This window comes from Aplidium turbinatum, chromosome 11 (genome assembly GCF_918807975.1).
Source record: "Aplidium turbinatum chromosome 11, kaAplTurb1.1, whole genome shotgun sequence".
Classification (NCBI taxonomy): domain Eukaryota; kingdom Metazoa; phylum Chordata; class Ascidiacea; order Aplousobranchia; family Polyclinidae; genus Aplidium; species Aplidium turbinatum.
Window position 1 is genome coordinate 19,412,513 of NC_137482.1, and position 25,447 is coordinate 19,437,959.

General features: G+C 38.4%; 1 protein-coding gene across 1 annotated transcript; it reads left to right on the forward strand.

The window, feature by feature from the left end:
* Positions 1-1,039: 1,039 nt before the first annotated feature.
* On the forward strand, positions 1,040-24,262 carry LOC145779515 (phosphatidate phosphatase LPIN1-like). Its single transcript, XM_082591123.1, has 20 exons — positions 1,040-1,179; positions 2,497-2,603; positions 2,849-3,039; positions 6,932-7,174; positions 9,208-9,276; positions 9,681-9,793; positions 10,091-10,181; positions 10,840-10,907; positions 13,523-13,653; positions 15,314-15,435; positions 15,846-15,925; positions 16,354-16,520; positions 17,435-17,549; positions 18,314-18,524; positions 18,920-19,046; positions 19,269-19,504; positions 19,881-20,033; positions 20,370-20,478; positions 20,774-20,877; positions 21,388-24,262. The coding sequence occupies exons 1-20, from the start codon at positions 1,107-1,109 to the stop codon at positions 21,545-21,547; spliced, it is 2,670 nt and encodes an 889-aa protein (XP_082447249.1). The 5' UTR covers positions 1,040-1,106; the 3' UTR covers positions 21,548-24,262.
* Positions 24,263-25,447: the final 1,185 nt, after the last annotated feature.

A 25,447-nucleotide genomic window follows, 5' to 3' on the forward strand; every position in this document is an offset into this window, starting at 1 on the left:
GTTGCCTGCCACGAGCACGTCTCCCGAGAAGGCGACCGCTTAGACAAAGATTTTCGAATTCTTCTTTTCTGATTATGTGACTGAGAAATTTTAGTTGCCTTTGAGTTATGTTGTTCAATAGTTCCTTATCTTGATGTAGCCTACCTGGTTGTAATGTTGTGTAATACAAAAATGCCTAAGTAAGCTAAATCGTCTTCAGCAAAAGTTAGACAAATTTGCCGAGATTTTCCTAATGAATTTAATGCAACTCCCGGGTGCAATTTTTGCAAGTTTATAGTAAAGTGCGATAAAAAGAATTTTGTTGAAAGGCACAGGAAAATTAAACGCCATCAAACTAGATTGCAGCGACAACAAGCATCGCAATCAAGGCAAACTTTTATTGAACAAGCCCCTTTTATTCAACACTTCTGGGTCTGAAATCAACAAAATATTATGTTTGGGTAACTGGTAGGCTATCAATTCAAGGAAGAACTGTGGCCTCTTTAAATAAGCAATTTTGTTAGGTCAAAATAAAGTCAAAATCTGATAAAAATAAAGTCAAAACAAAAGTTTTTTAGATCAAAATAAAAATAGCCCTAGTAATGACTAATGACCTGAATTGTTTTCTTTTTGTGGTAGTCAATATGAAATGCAAGTTCTGACCCATGGTCTAACCCGGATCCGGCAGTACAAAAGATTAAACACCCCTAGGGTAATATATTTGACATTGCAACGCTTAGGAGATTAAGCAATAGGATGGCCAGATTTTTGATGCACTCATTGCCTTTGCCATATCAGTGTAATAATCAGTGATTTGTGTGACTCTGCTTGGTGTATGGACAAACATGATTCATCACCACCTTAGGTCAAAAAGGAGTCAGCAACTGAGGAAATCTTTTTAGGACATTTTGTTGGATAAAGATTGTAGCCTATTGCGACATTACCAGTAAGTATATTGCCTTTTATGACTGTAAATATATTGGCCATCTTTTGTGCCTCACCAATCATCATGAAAAGTCATAGCTTTACTTGAATTGCAGATTCTAAACGTATCAGTAGGCTACTGTAGTTTTGTTTTTTGAAGTGATTAGTTTCATGTAGTACAAAGATCAACATAGAACGCCATCATGTATATGGTAAAAAGAGGAATTGGTCTTTTAAAGGATATGTACAACCAACTAAATCCTGCTACATTGACAGGTAAATGCTTTAATAACAACATTGAATGTTATGATTGCTTTCAGAATCTGTGTTATACAAAATACTCACGAACCGTTGGTTGATTGCCTTGATTAGTTTTTATGGTTAAATGTGAAAAAAATGTGTCCTGATTCAAATTGTGTTCTACTGTACGGTACTGTTCTAAATTGAAAGAATCTACCACACTTGTAGATGTAGGTGTTCATACGAGGTCAGCATACACAACAGTAGTGCATAATGTTGCGATTGCATAAGGTAATGCGTCGTAGTGTATAACTTTTGTTTTTTAACGAAATTGACGAACATGAACTTGTTTGGTTGAGGCAAGGATCACCGCATTTGTTGGGTCTGCTACTATTCGGTGAGTCCGATTCGGTGAGAGCCTTTTTCGGTGAGAGCCCTATTCGGTGATTTTTTTGAATTTTTTTTTGAAAATTATCGTTTACCGTAGCCTAATTAAAACCCCTAACCCCAAAACCCCTAACCCCAAAAACCCAAACCCCAAAAACCCAAACCCCCAAAAAACCCCAAAACTCCCAAAAAAAACAAACCCCCCCAAAAACCCAAACCCCCAAAAACCCAAACCCCCCAAAAACTCCAAAAACCCCCAAACCCCAAAAAACCCCCCAAACCCCAAAAAAACCCAAAACCCCCAAACCGCAAACCCCAACCCCCAAAAACCCCCTAACCCCTATCCCCTAACCCTATAACGGCAATGATAATTAGGCTACGGCGCGCAATAATTTAAAAAAAACTCACCGAATAGGGCTCTCACCGAAAAAGGCTCTCACCGAATAGGGAACTCACCGAATCCGACTCACCGAATCGGACTCACCGAATCGGACTCACCGAATCGGGCCATTCCGGCATTTGTTAGATATATACCAAAAAGTAATACTGTAATAAAACCCTTATTTTTTGTGAACTGTGCAGAGGCAATTGTAATCAATGAAGATGTTTGTTTTTGCAGTGCTGTTTTGCAGCACTCTCACAAATGGTTTTGTAGTAAAATGCATTAATATATATATTGTGAGAGTGTTCACGTACTAGCTTATCAAAACCTTTGTAAAATATGTTTCAAAGCACGTAGTAAAAACTCAACTAATTAACCTAACTTTTGCACTTTGCGGATCTGTTATGAAGTTAAAAGAAGTTTTCATGTTAAGGAAGCACAAATTACTTTTTAAAGTTATTCTTCTTCTTTCTGTCATATTATGTCCTTTTGTAGCTCTCAAGGCTCATCAAAAATATAGCTCTCGAATATCTTGTAGCTTTTGATTGTATTCCGTATTTGCATTTCAATGTGGTGTTGTTTAGGTGCAATTGACATTGTTGTCGTGGAACAAGAAGATGGCACTTACCTTGCCTCACCATTTCATGTGCGCTTTGGCAAGCTTGGAGTTTTAAGAGCAAAGGAAAAAATTGTTAGTGATTACTTTACAACATTTATAATTTTCCTGCTTTTTAAGTGTATGTAATCATTCTTCAATTTATTTCAGAAAAAAAACGATTTCTGCAAATTTCTATCATGTATCGTGATTCCCTTAATATGTGGTACTGCTTAGTTTTTACCAGTCATTAAGAAGTAATAAATGATTAGCCTATTAAACTAACACCGGTAGTTTTCTTTCTCTGATTGCTTTTGCATGTAATTTTGTCAAATGGTCAGGTAAACATCACTGTAAATGAAGAACGCATTCATAACCTTCATATGAAGCTTGGTGACCAAGGAGAAGCTTTTTTTGTGCAAGAAATTCCTCCAGAAGAAGCCATTCCTTCACGACTGATTACGTCTCCGATTCCTTCTCGACCATCTACTCCTGTGGAAGAAGCAGAATTTGAAGACAATTTTGAAAATCAGTGAGCTCTCATCATCTTGTTTAGTCTTTGCGTCGTCAGTTTAGTTTGCCAATTCTGCTTTAAGGTATAACAGTATTTTGATAAATTCATGTGAGAACTTTTGTATTTTTAACCCCTGGCATTTTTTTCTGCTGGTAAATGCTAAGGCTGTTCGAAACACAAACATTTTGAAATATTTTGTTTTTTTAAGATCAATTCCTTGTCTTCATTTCGTTTTGAAATAATTTGTGAGTGAAAAATTTTGTGTCATATCGAAATCCAAGCCATTTTGTTTTGTTCTGTGTTAGAATACAAGAATTTGGAAATTTAAAAAGTGCCAAAAACTCAAGTAAGCTCGTATCATTTTTTTCAAAGCTTTGATAAATAATCGCTACTGTAAAGTGAGAAAATCTAAGCTTACGAAGTGCTCCTTTTTACTTTTTATTATGTTTGCCTCAGCCTGGGTTCCATTTTCCATTAGTGTTACCAAATATATAAGGAATGTTATTTCCAATTTAGCAAAATTTTGAAAAACTTTAAGGTCATTAGAAAGAAAAATTTGAATTGACCTCTTTTCCTAATGTCGCACTTTTGGTTTAAAAGAGGGATGTTTGAAATTTTCTGTTTACTTCTGAAGCAATGGCCTGCTCGTTGTAAAATATTTCGTTTCGACCTAAAATTGTTTATTTTGGTTTTCGTTTCGGAGCGAAAAATCCTTAACAAGGATTTCGTTTCGACTTGAAAAAGTTAGTTTCGAACAGCCCTAGGAAGTGCTTGAATTATGCGAAAAGAAAAGCAATCTTAATGTTCTATAAACGTGTCATAAAGTGTCTTACCCAAATGCAATCATGTGCTCTCGTTGGACGTTGAGCCGAGAACCATGCGAATGTTACTTGCACTGCCAGAATTAGGTAACAGCACTGTTTAGACTTTAGATGGTTTGGATCAGTGTGCTGTGCAATTATATTTTTGTCTCTGGATACCTTTGCACGGTTTGGCTGATCTAAAAACTTTTTTGACATTGCCACATTTGGGCAAAATCGAGTTTGGATCATGATAACCCAGCCAGCAAAACCTGTTGTTTTTACTTTCAGTGTAAAAACAATGGGTAATCTTTAATACAGCCTTGCAATTGAGTGCTATTTCCAGCCTGCAAAACCCGTTGTTGGCTGGAAATTGCACTGAATTGCCAAGCTGTATTGAAGATTAATGGCTTGTACAGAGAATCACAGCTTTTTGTCCCAGCAAGAAAAACATCAGAATTTGACAGGAGAAACACTTTTTTTCTGTCTGATGTGATCTGCTCCTTTATTTTCTAAGAATGTGAGCGGTATTCTAAGTTGAATGAATGGCGAGCAATTTATAATGAAATGGCCAAAGCATTTTTAACAAATTGCATAGGCTACTGTAGACATCTGACCAGTTTCGTTTGTCACGTGTTATTCGCTCTGTCCAGAAATAACTCTTCTTCACGCTGTTTACCAGAGATTGTGCAATCTATTTGCTTGGTCATGTAGTCAAAGACGCTCATATTGTTTTCTATCATGCTTCCATGCGCCAGATCAAAATACACAGGATTGTGTCATTCTTCAATTGCGTAACATTAACAGTTTATTGTACAAAGTATAAAATTCTCTGATTTTCATCCTTGAAGCAATGGGATTATTTACATTGGTTTTGGGTGTGATTAGAGGCTTGTAGTGTTTGACTTGTACAATGTAGTGAACTTTTACCGACTAGTGCCTCTGCCAAGGTGTAACAGTTGACCTCATTGTAAAAAGCTACTTGGATTTGCTGCAATCTCATTTACCTCAAAGGTCAGACTTTTCGTGAATGGCTTTGTAAATAAGTGCTTGTTCAACGACTGTAGTTGATTTTTTTTAAATAAAAGAGTAGCGTGGTTCTGTGTTAAAATTTAACGAAACCACTGGACGTTAATTCAATATGAGCTGCCTAAATAAGCTGCGGTAACTCGATCGCTAACTTTCATAGCAAGTATTGCTGTTTGTGATGTAACCCCAGGTCATTAACATACTTTTGTTTGATTGGCTGACAGAGAGGGCGTTTGTACAGGCACATCTAGTCATGATTTTTACAACGAAAATAACCGTGTGTGACTGCATGTAGTGCAAAAAATGGGATTAAAATCTAATCTGTGGATTTCTTGCTTTCGCAAGACTAGTGATGTTTATCTTTTTGCTTGTAAGCAGGCGCAACTGCCAATATTTAGCTAATTTCGATGTCCATTTATCTATTTTTTTTGTTTGCCTAAAGTTTATTCTTGTTTACCCAAGTTTTTGCTTAATTCAATGGTATGTGTTGACATTTTCTTTCAACATACGTTGTCTGACGTTCTTTGTATGTAAAAATTCACTTGATTTATATTTTTCTCTGAAGTTGAGTTACCCTTGGCAGTCAAGGACGATGCCAACTGACAGATTTATTGTTAAGAAAAGCCAAAGTATCACTTGGAATAAAACCTACTGACCGGCAGTGAACTGATAGGATACGAACCATAGTGGCGTGATTACTTCGTGATTTTGAAGATTGAGGATGCGAGTTTCGTTTGGAGTTGTAAATTTGAAAAAATTGCATTTCTGAATGAGCACTGAGCCGTTTGCAAATTTTTTTAAGGCTTGGTATTGTATTCACATACCACTGTTTCTGAGTTTGTGGCAAATACTTGTAGCTTAGACTGGCTTCAGGAAAAGTGCATCCATTGAACATTTTGTATTTCATCTATAACTGTTTTTACTATTTTGAAAACATGTTATCAGACTATTTTTCCACAATTTATAAATTTACACACCATTATAACATTTTGAAAATTTAATTAACGTAGATTTATTTAGCTTTGTTAATAATTAAACTAAAGTTTAACTTTTTTATTTTTAATTGGTTTATTTTTCTCCGGTCAGTAAACTTTAAAACATTTCGTGGTGAACGCCGTTTTTGGCATCGTAGTGCTGCACTCACCAATCCAAGGCGGGGTTACTTTAGGTCATTTGCTATCATGACACCGGGTTAAAACTTAAAGAATTTGATGAAAAAAGCACGTGTTGATGGTATCACAATGGTTTCAAAATGTGGTGTGATGTTTGGTGTCATCACTTTGTTAAACGCGCAGGACAAAAGTTCTGTTTCATAGCGATCTATATAAAGGTCGCCATAGGCTGTTCAAAGCGAATTTTCTTTTTAGGTGAAACGACGCTATTTATAACAATTTATTTCGAAACGCAATTGGGATTTTAAACTTTAAGCAGAAACTAATTATTTTAAATTTCATACTATCTTCGTACTGGACAGTAACACTCGTATCTGAAGAGCTGGCTAATCGTTGGCCAATGTAATCGTTTCGAATTTGCAACGAAATGAAAGTGGTTTTCGTTCCAAAAAAGCAACACGAAACCAAGAAAATAAATTGTTTCGAAACGAAACAGAAGTATTTTAAAATATGTTTTTTTAACAACCCTATTCAACGGTGGGACGGCGCAGCGGATAAGGCATTCGCTTTCTAATAATACAATCCTGGTTCGACTCCCGGCTCAAGCTGGTTGTAGATTGTAGAACAACACCGCTCACCTCTACCCAGGGTGTAATAAACTGGGTTGGAGATGGCTTAGTACAACGAGAACCTTTCCTTCTCTTCTCCCAATGCTTGGATCAAGTGTAGACTACCTTATCTATTCAACGACTATTATTGTGCATACCACTCTAAAAATTGGGTTTCGTTTTGTTTTTACCTTATTGCTTCCTTTGGGATATTGTTAAATCATAAAACCTCCATTGTGTGTGCGGTATATGGTCGTTGATACATCTGCAGTTTGTACGGTTTGCACCTGTTCAAAGAAACAAGTATGCCTATTGCTTTTAAGATGAAGTAACCTCACCATTAATTTTGTTTCCTCAACAGAATTGCACAGAACAGTGGATTTTCTGGAGTTGGTTTGACAACAGAAAAGCGGAAGAGACGGAAAAAACGGAAAAAGCGAACTGCACAATCTAATTCCCCAGATGCCACCAACGAACTACATGGTTCACAGTCGGAAACTAATGAGGATGACAAAGCTTTTTTTGCCGGAAAAGAAGCTACACAGAATGAAGCACCTAAAACAGAGATTATTATGAGCACTCCAAATCTATCTGAGGCATTCGGGTAAATGTTTTTATTGTTACGTTAATAACATGTCAGTTGTAGACATATTAATTCGAATATGGATATTACCTGTCGTGTTAAACGTGAACTATTTTACTTTTAATTTTAATTTTCTTTAAAGTTTAGATTTAAATACTCACAACCTGTTTAAAGACGATTATTGCAAATTCTCGTTCAGCTAACATTAACGGAGCGATTTTATTAAAAGTTAACCCCCTTTCCATCAGACTAGTTCCCGAGCTGCAAGTAACCGTCTATAGCAGCGAGGAAAGCGATGTCAGCTTCGGCTCACACGATGAGTGGGCGAGGTATATGTTTGCTCATCCATTGATGCCTCTCTTTTGCATTTAAAAAACTGATTTTTGATCTTGATTTTGCGTTTGAATTGTTTTAAGCATAAAGTTTTTGATGTTTGGCAACCCTGCAATGATGATTTGCTGTGTGTTTGTGATGTTATGTTGAACAACCTTTAATTTTTGAAGACAAGTATATTCATCACTGCAAACAACTGAACGACCCTGGTATTCAGGATGATGCTTTGACCCTTTCCAGTAAATGAATTCCGCTTGGTAGGCCCTGATTCTATCACAACTCAATGATTACTGAGAGAGACAATTTGTCGTTATATGAAACGGCGCTGACTTCGTAAAAATCACCACCTTTCTTGTGCTCGTGGAAGGTTCCAGAATGCTGTCGATTGCCAAGTTGTTTTCAACATTTGATAAGAACATTGCTTGCAAAACAAACTATTTTTAACTTATATATATCAAACATCATATCAGTCATTTTTTGTCAGTTTGGGTGAATGATTCAGTTTCAAGTAAATATTTTTGTGCTATGCAATGCTGTGCTTCATGTGTCAAAAACTTAGGAACTATAAGGTTGGTAACTTCTATCCAGACAGTAAAATACATCATTTTTACATTGATTCAACGTCTAGACGTTGAATCAATGTAAAAAAGACGGATTTTGTTGTCTGGGTAGTCTTTAAAAGACGTTCGTTTGGACTACGTAAGGACTATTTCTTACGTTAATTACAATGTAACATGACCAAACTACGCCGTTTTAATTTAAAGTAAAATAAGAAATGGACCATATTTTTGCAAGCGACGTGTCACATTGCTTTAGGATTTCAGCAGCACTGGCAATTATTGAATATGCAACCGTATTGTAGTTATGCAACCATGATTGAGAACGTGTTCCTGTTTGAGTTGGTATAGTTTTGTGCAGTTTGAGGTTGCTGACGTTGGGCGGTTTGGGTTTTTATTGCCTTGAGTAAACCATGTGGAGTGTGACCAGTTGTTTCGCCTGTTGTCAAACGGGAGAATTTTTTATGTAAAACGATATTTTGTGCCTGCGAAATACCATAATGCAACACGGAGGGTATGAATCTAGTTCCGCACTTTTTCTTAGGACATAAACTTTCAGAAAAAAAGTTTTTCACGTGTTTTGCGGTTCTTCAAGCGTAAAAACTGCTAGTTTCATTTGATACGGACTGATTCCTGTTCAGCAATCATGTAACATCGTGCAGGTTTACAAGGGAAGCAACGATGATTTTGCCTCAAGAGAAAATTTTGCATTCTCTTGAGGAATTCCAACTTACACCAATTGCGTACTTGATTGCTTATAAATCACAACAACCGTCAATCACCAACTCTTGCATCAACTTTAACGTATCAAAATGTTGCTCGTTTTGCGTCAATGATTTTAATCCAGATCGTTTTTTACACTGATTCAACGCCTGCAGACCTTGAATTAATGTAAAAATTGATTGATTTGCTGTCTGGGAAAGAACGTTGCTGCCAACGTTTATAGCCTATACCCTGATTACGCTGCACGATTTTGTCTCAATTGCAAGCAATACATTGACTAAAAGAATGCTAACATTAGTTTGATATGTGCTCTATTGCAGATGTACCTGCACTGCATTTGCTTATGATTTTCGGCTTCACTGCAGTATCTTTAACAAGATACGTATCTTAAGAACTTGTATGCGCAAGTTATTTTTAATTAATGGCCATAATTTTTTTCAGCGACACGAACAAATCCCAAGTATCTTTACGTGGATTTGGCTCCGACAGCGAAATACTAACGTTAGAACAGTAAGATATGCTAAGATTAGCTTTTGTGATTTGATGATGCATATATTTACATTTGGATCTCACGGGAAGAATGTTTTGAGAAATTGTGCGGTATTTGATTGTCCAGTGACTGAAGTTGATCGTTTAGAGTTTTTCTTCATAGCTGACTTTCTCAAAAGTATATACCGTACCTGCCAACTTTCTCCTGATCCATTACCATTTGTGTGCTTTGTTCATTTCTTGTCAGATGAAGTTGGGGATCTTATCTCCAAGCAAGATGATCAGTGAAACAAGAGACGTTTCTTAGAGACGTTTCTAAATTAACTGATCGATGTAAACAAAAACGTGTAAAGCAAAGTAAAAATAACGAATTTTGTTGCTTGGGAAAAATGTTGTCTTCTCATATGTTCTTTTGTACAACGTAGAGAGAACAGCTGTGACATCCAACCCTTTAGCGATTCTGAGACCACGGCCATTCGTCACTCACAATCCGCCATGAAATGGGGTTGGGGACAGCTACCTGGATCCAACGAAGCAGGTGAATGGTGATTGACAGCAGTGTTTTACATCACTGGTGTTCGATTCATCCAAATCCATTAACAAACCTTAAAGCTGTCCGCTTGCCTGTTGTGAGAGTTTTTTCATTCTTTACCGTCATTGCAATCATGAATTTCGTGATGCGTTGATTTTCTGTTTGTGGCTAGCAGTGTTCAAGCGTTGGGATATATGAGTCAAGTTTGATTGGATATTTTTGACAAAATGGGTCGGTTTTTTATAATGCCGCATGTGACCCCTAATTTGGTTTGACACGAGAGTTCTTTGCATGTTATTATAGGTCAAGATTCATCATCGGATGATAGTAACTCATCATCGTCGTCTATGGGTTCCCATGAAACGGCACCATCTGGCAGCAATCAATGCTTCAGGTAAGGCATTGCGATTTTGCATTTTCATCAAGGATATGGCTTCGTTTACTCAATATACTGTACATTAACTATTCGTGAACAGACATAACTCAGCAACGACACTACATTTAACATTATAAAAACAATAAGCGAACGTTTTTGGCTAGTCATACAGCTCTTTTTAAGCCTATAAGAAAAATAGTTTAAAAGAAATACAGTACTAACAAATCATACAGTATCCGAGCAAGAATGTGGTCAAATCTAAACATTTGGGAAACTGCTTAACTTGCTCACACTAAATAATAACTGAAAAATTACACAGCACAGCGGGTCAAAAGGGCTGTATATAGCCAAAAACGTTCGCTTATTGTCTTTGTTTTTATAATGTTAAATGTAGTGTTGTTGCTGAGTTATGTCTGTTTATGGTTTAAAAAAGTTACTACTCTACCCAAATTGTATTTAACTAATCATATTGCAACACCGTCGAAATGATAAATTTATGTGTTCTTTGTCTCCAGAAATTTCCATACTCTGACACGTTGTATTTTAAAACGACTGTGTTTTATTGTTTCTTTAGGATGCACGTGTATGCAAAACGTCCTTTTTTTGTCACGTTTTTGTTTACTAGTTTGTTACCTAGTTTTGTAACATCTGAAATTCATTAACTTTATCTTTGTAGAACTATACTCTCCCAAAACGAAAGTTTTGAAACTGTTAATGAAGAAAATCTCGATAGCGACGAAAAAGGTAAGGTTCTACAGTAGTTTGCAACGGTACACGATAATAACGTTTTTGCAGCTTTGCTTCAGTTGCTAAGTTTCTTCTGCCATTGATGGGATTCTTTCGGCTAGCATTGTCCCTGCATAAGAGTGCAACTGATTTTATCGAATGCCTAACATCATTCTTTTCTTTTGATATGCTTAACCCGCATTAAAGTTGGTTAGCAGGGTTGCGGGATTTTTGAGTACAAAATTTACGGTTGAACTATCTCAAACTGTTGCAAATCCGATCAGGCCCGTAACTAGCTTGGAGCACCAGGGGGGGGGGCAAAAAGTATTTCAGAGGGGGCCCAACTTTTACCTTCCGTATCATGTACGAAAACGACGTATGTACACAATGTGGTATATCTACGCAAAAACATTAATTGTATAGCAGCGTTTACATTAGCATAGATTATCATAGAAACAGCAGCGTAAACTGGCATTATAGAGTCAATTACATACTGTAGCTTAAGCTGTTATCATGACGATAGCATAGAAATTGAGAAACAAAATCATTTTTAAAACATCCAATCCGGATCCGACCATCAACTAGCGATAAAATGGTTAAAAATAGGCATAGAAACCGCAGTGAAATAAAAATTTATGATTTTGTAGTTGACTTTTTTGGTAGTTTTAATCCTTTCATGAACTTCGAGTTCGTTTTAGTTTATTTGCATTTTCCTCTAATGCGCTGTATAAATCACACAAAATATACACAGAAAATAGGTGTTCAACTATGATCAAAATAGGGCTGCAGCCGCTGCACCTGTCACTCATCGTTTTGTAAATAATTGTACAATGTGTAACCTACATTGCACCTATTTTTCCCTAGTGCAGAATCAACAATCATCTCTTCAAGATCAATCTTTTAAGGATAATTTGAGAATGTATTTCACCCCATCAGTGAAATATATCCTCGCCATAGATAGGTTACGTCCTACCAGAAGGCGTTGGTGGACTTCACTGAGTCTATTAACAAAAACGTTCACCTCTATTTTCTCGGTCATTTTCGTTTGAAACCCCAACAGGACCAAGTTCGCCTGTCTCGTCTGGAACATAGACCTGCGTGTAGGCTTGTCTATCCGAGGTAAGACCGAGAAGCCACTCTCACAAACCGCATTACTGGACCCAAATGATGCCATAGTAGCTTCTTCTTCTTCTTGCTTATGAGATTGCTGTCTCGATTTGTTGTCATTCGCTTGATTGCAAGAATCAATTACCAGGGCTCACCACTAGGAGGTTGACAACTTGAGCCCTGCCATAGTAGCAGTAATAGTAGCAGTAAGTTTATATACATTCGGGAATGCCAATCGTTGATTGTACAGTTCTTTCAGTAGGCTAATATATTGGAATTTTGCAACTTCCACACGGTCATGTTAGGAACTGTTTTGCGACTTGCAATTCCACCTCTGATGGAATATCTCTATCTTCAGTTGCGTATATTGGCCTAATGGAATGAGAGATTCACGGTCCAAGAAGTTTTCATTTTTTCTTGAAAGGGCACGAACAGATGTGAAAAACCAAACATTGTCAGCAAATCTGAGTTTCATCTCCAAAACAATGTCGTCTATCACAGCATAGGCTACATCAGTAACTTTCTCAGATCCCTTTCCTCTTCCATTCCTACAGCAACTAGTAGGCTAGGCTAACTCTTCCATCACCAGGAAATCACAAATCAGTAAGGCGTGTATTTGGCAGTCAACTTTCTGCACCGTATTCTGGAGACTTATCGGCTATCACACTGCTTTGCTCAGTTGGAAACTGGTGTATTCTGGATCTAACCAACATTAAATCTCGAATCTGTCTAACACAACATTCGACCACACCATTAAACACACAATGTTTACAATTAAACAACACAAAAAATCAGATATAAAACTGAAAAGTCAGCGAACAGAACTAATTAGCCTAAGATCATTTTTTCCAGGGGGTGCCAAAATTTTTGTAGGGGGGGCTTCGCCCCCCCTGCGCCCCTCCTAGTTACGGGCCTGAATCCGATGCGAGGTCATGCTTTATATTTATAGCATAAAGCAGGTAACTTCTAATCAGTAGTACCGAGAGGAACATCTTGCACTAGAATATCTTAAACTGCTCTTATTAATTTCCTTGTTTAGAATTAGTCCTTGGGCTTTATTACAATTTTCAAAGATAGCAGATAGCATATCAACGCAAATCATACTTACGCGCAGTTGCGTTATGTTTAGCAGCCATGTGTTTTTCGAAGCAAATATTCTCCGCCCAGACCGAAGTCAACACTCAACTGTTTACACTTTACACCTTCAAGGCTGACTAAGCAAGCAAATCAGCCATTTTTACATGAATTTAACGTCTGCAGACGTTGTAATGGAAAAAAAGTATTGAGTGCAAAAGGGAAGAATTTTGCTTGCTGGGTTGACACCACTTAATCACCATGACTAAAAGTATTACATGATAAAACATGCAAAGAGAAAGTGGTTTTAGATTTACGAAATCGGTCACCGCCCTTCACGTCATTAAGTCCATGCTGTGGTTGAATCATCTCTTTCAAATGATGGTGCAATATCACATTCTTTGATTTCTTGCGCCGTCAAACCAATCAACTAAACGCCCATTTTCCCACAGACCTACAGCAAATAAATGCTACCTCAAAACCTACCTCTCGTACCGTGACCAAACAAGCCGCCAGTGGAAATGGCCTGTACTTGGACGATGTTCTTAACTTGACCCCCTCTCAGAAAGATTTGTATTTACAGGTATGTAGTTCACATGTGATTTGTCTATTTAAAAAAATAACCATTATTTATACATTCATCCGACGTTACTGGCTGTCAAACTCTACAAAGACCAAAGCTTGCTCGGTAAACTTTACAGATAAGGACAAGTTGTCAATTAGCAACCATACGTGGTCTGGTAAGTCTATAAAACTTGGCTGCGTAACTCGAAATTTGGCTTTGAAAGGACGGAAACTGCTGCAATCCCAAACTTACGTTGGTGAAACGATGTCATGCGTTGAAGTGACCCTTTGTGAACTTGTGCGAAAGCTTTTTACCGCCGTGGTGATCATAAAATCAATCTTTTTCTGCGATTCAACATTTTCAATGATTTTACATTCAAAAACGGAAGTGACCGTCTTGCCTTGCACTGCGCCGTTTCCTAGCTCGCAAAAATCCATTGTTTTTGCTTGATTCAACGTCTTCAGACAAGGAGTCAATGCAAGAAGAATGTTTTTTGCTAGATTGGTTATATCTGTCTGTAAAATTCTAAAAGGTTGGTCTTACGGATTTTAGGTTCAATGACATTTTATCTGGCATTTACATTGGTTTAACGACTTTTAATGTCGAATCGACGCGAAAGTGTATCATCTCACAGCGAAGGCTGCAAAGTCTTTATGAGGAGTGTATTGTGTTTGAAGCTGCCCCCCTAACCGGCACATCCATCCTTTTTTTTTTTATTGTTTTATGGTATTATGGTTTTATCGTAGACGTTGAACCAACTTAAAAAAAGAGTGATTTACTAGTTGGCTACGTGAGAAACAGGAAGCGACACGACGGAAGTTTTGATGCAATAATTGCTGCACTTTATGAAAGTACGCCTTATTCTGTGAAGGCTTTGTGTATCCACTATTATTTATTGTTCAGGACATTCTCTGTTCTCATCGAACAAAATCAGTCTTTTATGTTCAATCAACGTTTGTAGACGTAGATAGGAAACATATTTTCACTGGGTAGTCTCTTTTGCACATCTACCGTACTTCAATTGGTGGAAGTTGTTGCTGAATAAACGTTATATCTCAGGTTACAAACGTTTAATAGGCTACTTTCCATCGTTAAAACATTGCCGAAAAGGCCATTCCATCCCAAACAGCAAATCAATCCTTTTTACATTGATACACGCACCGCAGACGTTAAATTGATGCAAAAAGAACCGATTTGCTGGCTGGATCATACATGATCTTGAAGTTTATCACTGTTTTATTTTGTGCCATTCAAAACATAAGACTTTAGCCATATTTCATCACATCGTTATTTGAGGAACCGAAACTTAACTCATTTGCGCCTACACATTATGCTTCCAACAAAAAGAACGTGGTTGTTTTGGTAGCTCATAAAATTGCTAACTTAACATTGCTGCGTTGACTACTTCCTTTTCTACCAGGTAATTTGGCACTATAAGACCATGGCCGTATTTAAATTTCTGTAAACCAGCCCTTATTTACTTGAAAAAGTCCAAATAATTTGCTTAGATTTGTTTTGCGACTACAAGACTCAGACATCGAATCAGTCGTTTTTTACATTGTACATTACATTTCGTCTACAGACGTTGAATCAATGTAAAAAACAGCCGATTTGCTTTTTGGGGAAGAGCAATCTATAGCTCTCCGCCAGAGTAAACGTTGTTTCTGTTATTTTTCAGCCTACCTCAAAAACAACCTTGAAGGACTCCGCTGGCAGTGACGTCATAGAACGAGCTGCCAGCCCCGGATGTAGCGACATCGACAGTGGAACAGATAGTCAGACACACGAAGACAATTCCACGTGAGTGGTCATTGACATGCACATCGGCCCTTTTAACGTTCAAGTTAAAAAAATTGTGACTCTGGTCTGCACCTACATCAAGTTATTCTAAACTTATATTCGTACGTTTCTTGTAAAGGGACCGAAATTTAAGCAAGTCAAAATCCAACTCGTCCATTACGTTCATTTGATGCAGACAACGCAATCGTTTCAAGGAATCAACTCGGGTCACAGAAACAGCTACATTCATATACACTTGTTTATCTTGAGTGTCGTTTATGAAGTTATTTTAAACACGCCCAAACAGTAAATCAGCCCTTTACAACTTCTCAACGTCTGCAGACGTTGAGAAGTAGTAAAACGACTGATTTGGTGGTAGGGCAATACCTCCTCCCTTGTCATGATGAACACCTTTTTCCTATCGATTTCAGAGAAAGTCTTGATCAACTAGCTCCAAATGTTTTCATCTCTCTTTGTGGTTTTAAAACGGGAACAAATGACGTGGACCAAGGTAGCTATATGCGTTATTGTTGCGGGCATGTAGGCCGGGTTATTAGACAATTTGTGACATGACAAAGTCATCATTTGTTTTATTATCGCGATTATGTAATTAATTAAAGGTGCATCCTGTAGTAAAAGGCTTATTCTGTATTTCAAGTGGCACATAACGCCTTTAAAAGTATGTTAATTCTTTATGACTGTGCAATGCCAAAATGTACCATTTCGTGACGGAACAAGTGCATGTTCTACAAGTGGTAACTTGAAACTGCTAACTTCGACTGTAATCGTGTCTGCATTGGTGCTTTAAACCATACCTACTTCAATGTTATCACTCCCCAAGCCTATAAAATAACTTTCCCACTTGCATTGACTCGCCCAGATCTTAATTTGCGATATCACAGGCGCCTCGTGCATCTCTCACGACTACTTTTTTATCAGATAAATTTCGTGAAAAGCTGGTCAGTTTTGAAACCTTCTCCCAAAACCCAGTGTCAATCTTGAACGACCCTAACCTTGTGTTCAAGATGGAGGATCGATACATGAACTGGCAGACTGCCGCCCCCGCAATCGTTTCCTTGCTTGTGTTTAGACGACCTCTAACGCACGTGAGTGTTTGGCTACAAAACGGTGCAGTTTCAATCATGCAAATACGCGTGCTCCAAGTGTATTTCAGTGTTAGTGTTTCTTAACCCCTGTCGGCACTTATTTGAGTCCTTGACGTTCTGAATGAGTCCGCAAGCACATCTGCTTTTGAAATTTGTTTATTCAATGATCCTGATTACTTGATAGGTAATATTCCCCCAACTTGTGTGATAATTTCCACAGCGTAGTTTCACATGGCTTTCAAGTTTCAACTGAGAAGCAAATCAAATGATGTCGCTTTTCTCGACCATGAAAATTCACGGCCTAGCGCCTTCATAAACAAACCTAGCGCGTTCAGCAAAAAACACTTTGCGTTTTACATAATTCTCGCTTCTAACAAACTTGTGAAACAACTTCAAGGGCAAGGTTCTCACAGATTCACAGCGCGTACGGCAAATGCACTCCTTCTGTTAGATTTACGGCAGTGTTGACTTAACTACTTTATTCTTTGTGGATTGTTGTATACTTTTCTTGTGCTGATGTGAATAAAAGTACGCAGCCTGAAAAGGTTGAGAACCGCTGAATTGCTTTTCCAAGGAGTTGCAAACGAATAATCGTCAATTCAAAGAACACAACAATAACTGGCATAATAATGCTCCATAAACAAAAAATTAAGAAAAATTAATAATTTTTTTCGCATTATGAATGAATTTAAACAGATGCCAATGAATCTACATCTAGTAGTAGTGTAGTAGTTCAGTTTTAATCCGGTGATGTCCCCGTTACCGAGGGTGGCCGGATTCACCTCCAAGTGTCGCAATCGCCTTCACACCCTGCCTCCACATCGATCTGTCTAACGCGTCCTCTCTTGTCAAGCCCACCTTAAACGCAACATCTAATCTATGCAAACTATTTTAACACCTCTTTTACATTGCAGGAATGTATAGAAGGGTTGATTCAATCCTACCAGCAACCTCAACAAACCAACCGCTTGATGGGCTGGTTTGGAGGGTGGCGCAAGCCGAAGCAGCCTCTTCAAGTGGACACCTCCAGTTAGTATCTGATTGTTAACATTGTTAACGGTTTCAACTCTTAGCACTTAACCTTAGCTTTGCATTATGTATCAAAATATATAACCTATAGCCTATACCAATCGAGCTGTACTGCTGGTTTACTCTTTGTCATTGGAATGGTTTGAGGTTGAGTGATGTATAATTGATTGGTGAGACTTGCATGCATGTGCTGCTCACCATGACCCAGACAGCACATTAGTCATCTTTAACATTACGTTGAATCAATGTAAAATACGACTGATGTGCTGTCTGAGGAGATTCTTGCATCTTTTTCATTTGAACAACATTGCTTTTGTTCTTGAAAGTCTGCATGTTTTATATTCCACGTTTTTTTGTAACATCTTCTTTTTGATAACCAGCTAAAATGACTCGCTTTTGAAATTAGCAGCGTACTCAATGGCTCGACATCTCGGTCGCGACTTTGCGAGCGATGAAACGAAAAGACCAAGCAATGCTTGTTCAACTCTCGGTGTGTATAGCAACCCACTTCAAGAACAATTCTCCATTGGGTGGAATAATTTACAGCAACAAAACTTACCCCTAACATACTGTACAATCGGAAACTTTAAACTGTCAACCAAGATGACGAGTTTTCATCAATGGTCAAAAGTTTATGAATTTCCAAGAGACGTACAATCAATCGATTCATGGAATGGCGGAGCCGATGCTTCATCATCCAAAAATGTGAGTCCACATTGCGTGATTTAGTGTTTCCAATTATTAAAATCGAATGCGTTTTTTAGACACAAATGGTTCGGACCCGGGACCGCCATCTCCTGGCGAAGTTATACGATCTGCGGCTGACGCTATGGAGCACCAGACGTTGCAAAAATCTTACTCAGAAGTGCCGACTGCATCCACGAATGATGCATTGCGAATAAGGCGGTGCACTGACTCGGCTAGTGCAGATACGGAAAATGAAATTGTCAACATAATGGAGCCAGAAATGAAACGGTAAATCTATATGATCTTAAGCTACGCTTTGAATCCTTCGTCACTGAAACAGTTTGCAAATAGGGTAGTGGTTACGACATCCGCCTTGTATACTGGAAGCCTAGGTTCGATTCCCATCTTGATCAGCAGCCACTTTGTGTTCAAAGTACAGGCCACATGGAATAAGACTTAAGCCATCCAACCAAACATTGCCTCTCGCCGACTGCAGACAAGTTCCTAATGTTTGAGTCAGAAACGAGATTCAAGACTTCACACTCGAGCAAGTCATCTAAGTTTAGTTCATTAACCTCGCTTTGTATAAAGCAACGTGTTTACTCGAGAACTGCTTCACTTTTTTGATGTTAATTCTGCCAATCAAAGAGAGTGACTTATTTATCCTCACTGTTGTCTTCTAGATCTCAGTCTGCTCAAAGTATGTTTTCAACCGGCGTTACTCCTGACTTCTTACCCACTTCATCTCTCACTGCTCTTCCTGGAGGAAAGATCATGAGGAAGACAACCAGACTGACTTCTGAGCAACTGGTGAGTTCGTTTGTTGTTTGAATCATTCAGTTTGCTTTGTGCTTGTTTGGTTTCAAGTCTTTTGAAATTCAGAAGTGCAGAATGACTTCTTCACTGTTTTGCCTGAAATCATCATTTCATCACTTAACGTTCTCATGGAGAACTATGGCTGCCAAAAGTAGCCATGAGCCAACAAAGTTGCAAAATTGCAAAATTGCCGCTCACAACCTTCGCCTTGTTCAGGGATCTTTAAGTCTCCAGCGTGGAGCCAACAAAATCGTCTTCAGCGTCACCACTCAGTACCAAGGCACTACTCGTTGCCAGGCAACAGTCTACTTGTGGAATTGGTCGGACAAAATCGTGATCTCCGACATCGACGGCACCATCACTAAGTCAGACGTCTTCGGCCAGATTCTGCCTGTGGTAGGGAAGGACTGGACACAAGGCGGGGTCGCCCAGCTCTATCAAAACATTGGAAGGTGTGTACAAATTTGTTGCGGTTGTGATGTGATACTGTCAGACCTCGTCAATCCGACCTACTTCGTTTCGCGATAGCATATTGGTTCGGCAAGGTTGTTCGACTTTTATATCCTAGTGAAAAGACCAAAGTCAAGGTTTGCTTGCAATAGCGCACATTTCCAGTTATTTTGGACCCGATTTACGAGATATGGCTGCATTGAAGCACCCGCTTAAATTGTATTTGCTTTTACTTTGTTTCAACATTTCCAAATGTTGAACTAACATAAGTGTTATGAATTTCTTTTGCTCGTAAAGTGAAGATTGTCAATGCCTGGTTATTGCTGAAACTAGTTATTTTCTTAAAGCAACGTTTGCAGTTGTTATTTTTACGTACAGAAACGGTTACAAATTCATATATTTGTCTGCACGGGCCATTGGCCAAGCATCGATGACCAAAGATTACCTGAACTGGATAAATCAGCAAGGAGTTTGTCTTCCTCCTGGACCTCTTCTTCTCTCTCCTACATCCCTTATGATTGCATTTCGGAGGTTGGTGTATTTTTGCGGACACTGCAATAATAGAAATTGCATTTTTTACCATCACGTGAAAACTGTCTATTATTTTGCAACAATCTCATTGGCGCCTTACTATTCTGAGTGGTCGGTTGATACGACGTTCGAAAGGGCACCGGTTCGACACCGCTCACAAGCATTCGGCTGTGTCTTTGCTATGATACTTGATGACATGCTTGCATGTGGACACGAAGATTGGCTTCCTTAATCCAAATCTTCAACTGCCTGGCCTAAATACGACAAAAACTTCTTGTGTTTGTAGTTTTGGAACAAACTATAAAATAATAACCAAGCAACGTTCATACTTTACAGAGAGGTGATCGAGAAAAAGCCTGAAAAGTTTAAAATCGAGTGCCTGAAAGACATCAAAGCTTTATTTCCTTCCAATCCATTTTCTGCAGGTTTTGGCAACAAGACCAGTGTAAGTTATTTTGCACTTGCAATGCACACACCCATATCGCAACATCCGTACTTTTTACATTAATTCAATGTTTGCAGACGTTGAATCATTGTTAAAAGTATGGATTAGAAAAATATCTTTAGGAAATTAGATTCGAAGGTGATGTGTCGAGTACATGCTGATAAAACGAGCGCAAGGCATGGTCTTCTAGCTCGATTACGCTAGAGTGCCAACTCAATCTCTCACCATTTCTCTTCTGGACTGTTCGGTGGTTTCATATAAACAATCGGCTCATGTTTTGTTTTTTCTGTATCAGGATGTAACCGCGTACACGGCAGTCGGCATTCCAAGCAATCGCCTTTTCACCATAAACCACAGAGGAGAACTGAAACACGAGGAACTACAGACCTACACCACTACGTAAGCAAATAACTACCTCAATAGCACGTTTCGGTTCCTAACCAGATGCTATGACATTTTGTAAACGTTGCTTCAAGTTCGCTTTTACGTTATGTTTTCTACTTAACGTGATTGCGAGGTAGGAGTTTTTCCACATCAAGTGGCAAGCTGGATCAGGGATTTGAGCCGTTTTAGTATCTAGACTGAGCTTTAGGGTACAAGCGTTTCCCCTGGCGACGATAAAACAACTTGTACTATGCTGATACAAGCAAGTATGTTTTGGTCGTATGCCACCTAGCAAAAATTGCTCCTTTATACATTGATTCAACGTTTACATACTTTGAATCGATCAAAAAAGAATCCATTTTGCTAATTGGCAAGATGTGATCGATGCGACTTTTAGCAATCCACTTATCAAGGCACTACGCAACCATTTACGTTTTTTTCAACTGAATTCAACGTCTCTTGCACTCTCATGTTTCCTTTCTCCGATGTCGATGCCAATACCACGAAAATCTTCCTCCTCCTCAGATATTCCAATCTCGGTGAAATGGTGGACAACTTCTTCCCTCCTCTCGGCTCCGATCAGCAGGAGGAGTACATCCGTGCCCACGAGTACAGTGATTTCACTTTCTGGAGGGATGACATCTGCCACTTAGCTGACGAGATGGATCAGTTCGCATTGGCTTGAAGCACCGTTAGCAAAGTTGGTTGTTTTCGCGTTGATTCAGCGTCATTCATCATTGCCTTGACGTAGGTTTCAAGCGTCCGCTCAAGGACTTTTTCTTCAATGTTAATTTTTCGTTTGTTCCAAGGCTTTCTTTTCAAGGTGCGCCCACCCAGTCGGCAAATCAGTTTTTTTACATCGATTTAACGTCTGCAGCCGTCAAATCAATGCGAACCGATTTGCCGACTAGGGAAGTGGTTTGTAGCTCCAAGCAGCAACTTATGTTATTTGCGTCCAATCTACGTTAAAATGTGTTGATTTATCATACATACGCAACAATCTGTTTTTCACCATTCCATGTTGACATGTAACTTCGTGTTGCTGCAACTTATGTTATTTTTGCGGTTTAACTAAAACAAACGTTAAATCTACGTGAAATTAACAATTGCATTTCTGTTCGATTATTCCCAAACGTCAGTAAAATTCCATTATTTCTCCAGTTCGCATTACGTTATAAATTAACGTAGTTAATTTGCAATTGACGCTCAAGGATTGTACCCCAAACAGCAAAATCCGCTATTTGTACATCGTAAATTGTAATTTTGCTGTAATTGTAACATTGTAAAAACATTGTAAAAATAGTGGATTTTGCTGTCTGGTACGTGTGTAGCTTAAGTGATAATATTAACAGTATTTCATGTTTCAACATGGTCAATGTTAATGAAAATGAATTATCGTTGAATTGATGAAATGTACGTTTCCGATAAACTAACGCAATTGTCAACACATGTTCAATAACGACGCTGTAGTTCCAATTTTGAGATAAAGCAAGATTTTTTCCTTGTCGAAAGTGTTCAATTTCTAACCAGTAGTCCCACACTCCCACTACGACTTAATTTTTGTAGCTGACCTGTTCAAAATGTATTTAATGACACTTGAGCCTACGTTTCCAGACTTGACACCTTATCATATTGTTGTTGCAAAACGCTCGCGTTGTACAGCGCACGATAATGAGGCAAAATTGTAATGCAATGCAAAAATTTATTTTTGAAACAGTGGTTGACCATTGAAAACATACAAGATATTGTTATATGCATTTTATTTTAGCATCATTGCTTTGTTGATGTTAAACTGTTGGAAGGTGAAAAACGTTTGTCAGCTGCAACTGTTGTTTTCTTTATTAAAGTGCTTTGTTTTCTTTTGACCTTATTTCAACGTATTGCGTTGTGATTTATGTCATAGCGCATTGTCTCCGTAACAAGTTATATTGTGACTTAGTTAAGCGATGTAGTTTATTTGATACTTCGAATAAGGTTCTCCGTCAGTCTTTGTTACTTAGTGAAGTAAACTTCTTAGACAATTTCGCGGTCCGCTTGGTAAGTCTTCACAGCAAACGGTCCAGGAACCAATGATCAAGTGGCCTTGTTCACATCGGTACGCCTTCCGGCTAGACAAATTGTATTTTTCTGATGATATTATCGCATGATACAGTGCTGCTTTGAAACAATGATGCAAGTGTTGAAGCAATTTTTTTTTGGATTCGTCCATTTTTTGTGTACGTTTTGTTGTGATGCGTATTTTTTCTTCTTTTTCTTTCAGGCTTATAACTGTAAATACATGAATGATGTGCACTATGACAACAATTTGAAAGAAATCGCTTTTATTTCTATAGAACCTGAAAAAGTATTTCATTTATGAAAAATGTTGTTTTGATATGCAAATATTTTGACCATAACTTTCAAGGGAATATGTTGCTTTTTATAGTTAGCAAATCACTCCTTTTTACATTAATTCAACGTCTGTGGATTAACAACAACAACAACAACATTAATTCATCAATGTAAAAACGACTAATTTTCCAACCAGGTCATCTACAAAAAACTTTGCATTTTCACAGCAACCAATTAGAAATATATTGGTAGTCACCTGATGACGTTTTTGTGACGATTTTACAACGTTGAATAAACGTAATTGATAATAAATTTGTTCAGTAAATTGTTATTAGATAGAACAATCCAACTTTTCGCCCTTTGCTTGTTCAACCCAGCTGGCAAAATTGGTTCTTTTTACATTGATCTAATGTCTGCAGACAAAAACGCCAATTTTGCTTGCTGGAAAACAATGAAACGAACAATGCCAGTCTTTTAAATGTGTTCATACGCAAAAGTAGACCCTAACCCCAGATAGAAAAATCCGTCTGCAGACGTTGAATCTATGTAAAAATTACGGATTTTGTTGTCTGGGACAGTTCAAGTCAACAATGGTTTTCAAAGGATCCTGACAACTAAATCCGTCATTTGCTGTCTGGGTGATTTTTGTTCCAACTTTCCGCAGCTTTCCAAGCTTCATCGTCTTGTAGGAAGGGGACAGTTTTTTTTACTGGAGTGTGTACAAAGTTCCGTTTAGATTGACATCATTCTTTCAATTAACGTGTGATAACTTGTTGTAGTACCAGCAAGTCCAGCATAGCATTTGTTGTTGTTTCTCGAAGTAAACAAACCCCTGTTATCAACGGTAGAACTTCACTTGTATTTTTCTTATGTTACCGCATTTTGTTCCTTCTTGTGCAAACTTAACTTTTTCCCAAGCTGAAATTATTTTCGATTTTACGTTGATTCAACTACAATTTTCGTTGAATTAATGTAAAATAAAACAAACGTCCTATCTACTTTCTTTCCTTCAAGCGACGTGAAGCGTTGTGTGTTAGCATTCTCCACTGCAATAAATAAGTTTATTTTGACACCAGTGAAAACTTTAAACGAAGGCTAGAAAATGTCACGTATTCGTATCGGAAAAACTCCCAATCTCGATGACCGGGCCTACGTCAGTGATTCAAAGCCTGTACATCAGGGCTTCCCGATTCGTTTATCACCCCACACCCCATTGGATTGATGAAGCCAATCTCGCACCCCCTGTTTTGAAGCGGAGTGGTTCTGAGAAAAAATTCAAAATACGTACGAAAACAACGCAGAAAAGCAGCTCACCGGCCTTTATATGGCTAACGAATAGGAAAAAGGTCAGCCTTCAACAACGCAATCACACAAAATGCTAAAGAAATAACACAAACTGAGAACATAATGGTGTTAAATCAAGATCTTTGACTTTTCTCCTGCCTCTTCTTTGCAATTATCTGTTCGAAACGTGGAACCTGGTGGGACAATGCAATGCGCAAATCATTTTCAATGCGCAGATCACTCAAATCGACAGAAAAACCAATCCAGTTGCTAGTCAGACCAATATCAGTTCTGTTTTAAGTCTGACCAGTAGCTGAAACTTTCCTTTTCGTAAGGGAACGTTCAAATATTACGTAACGCCTTCGAGGGGGAGGGGGGGGGGGGTTATGCAAAGCGTTACGTTAGCGTCACATCGGGGGGAGGGGGTTCAAGCAAAACGTTACGTAACGCTTTCGAGTACGGAATGGTAGTTTTTTGTGCTGAATTCGTAGTAAAAAAGCGTTACATGGGGGAGGGGGGGATTGAAAAAAGCGTTACGTTGGCGTTACATGGGGGAGGGGGGGGGGTCAAAAATTCGGAAAAAAAGCGTTACGTAATATTTGAACGTTCCCTAAGTCAATCCACAGCCTACAACGTGAAAAACTTCGTTCTCGTTTAAAACGCGTTCTTTCCCAATGTGTAAGATAAGAAATCGCCAACAATGAGCAAATTGCTGACACAATATTATTGCATTATCCCGCCACCAGTCACGTGACGCCCGGACCACAGTCTTTTTGTTATCAGCAACTTGTCGGGTGGTATTTTCTTGTTGTTGTTTAGGCCAACATAGAATGCTCTGAGATAATCACCACCCCTCTCATTAAACAAAATCCATCTCTATATACGGTACCGGTATAGCTCTTCTTCCTTGGTGGATTCTCGCACCCCCAGCAACAGCTACTTGCACCCCCAGGGGCTGCGAGCACCCCCA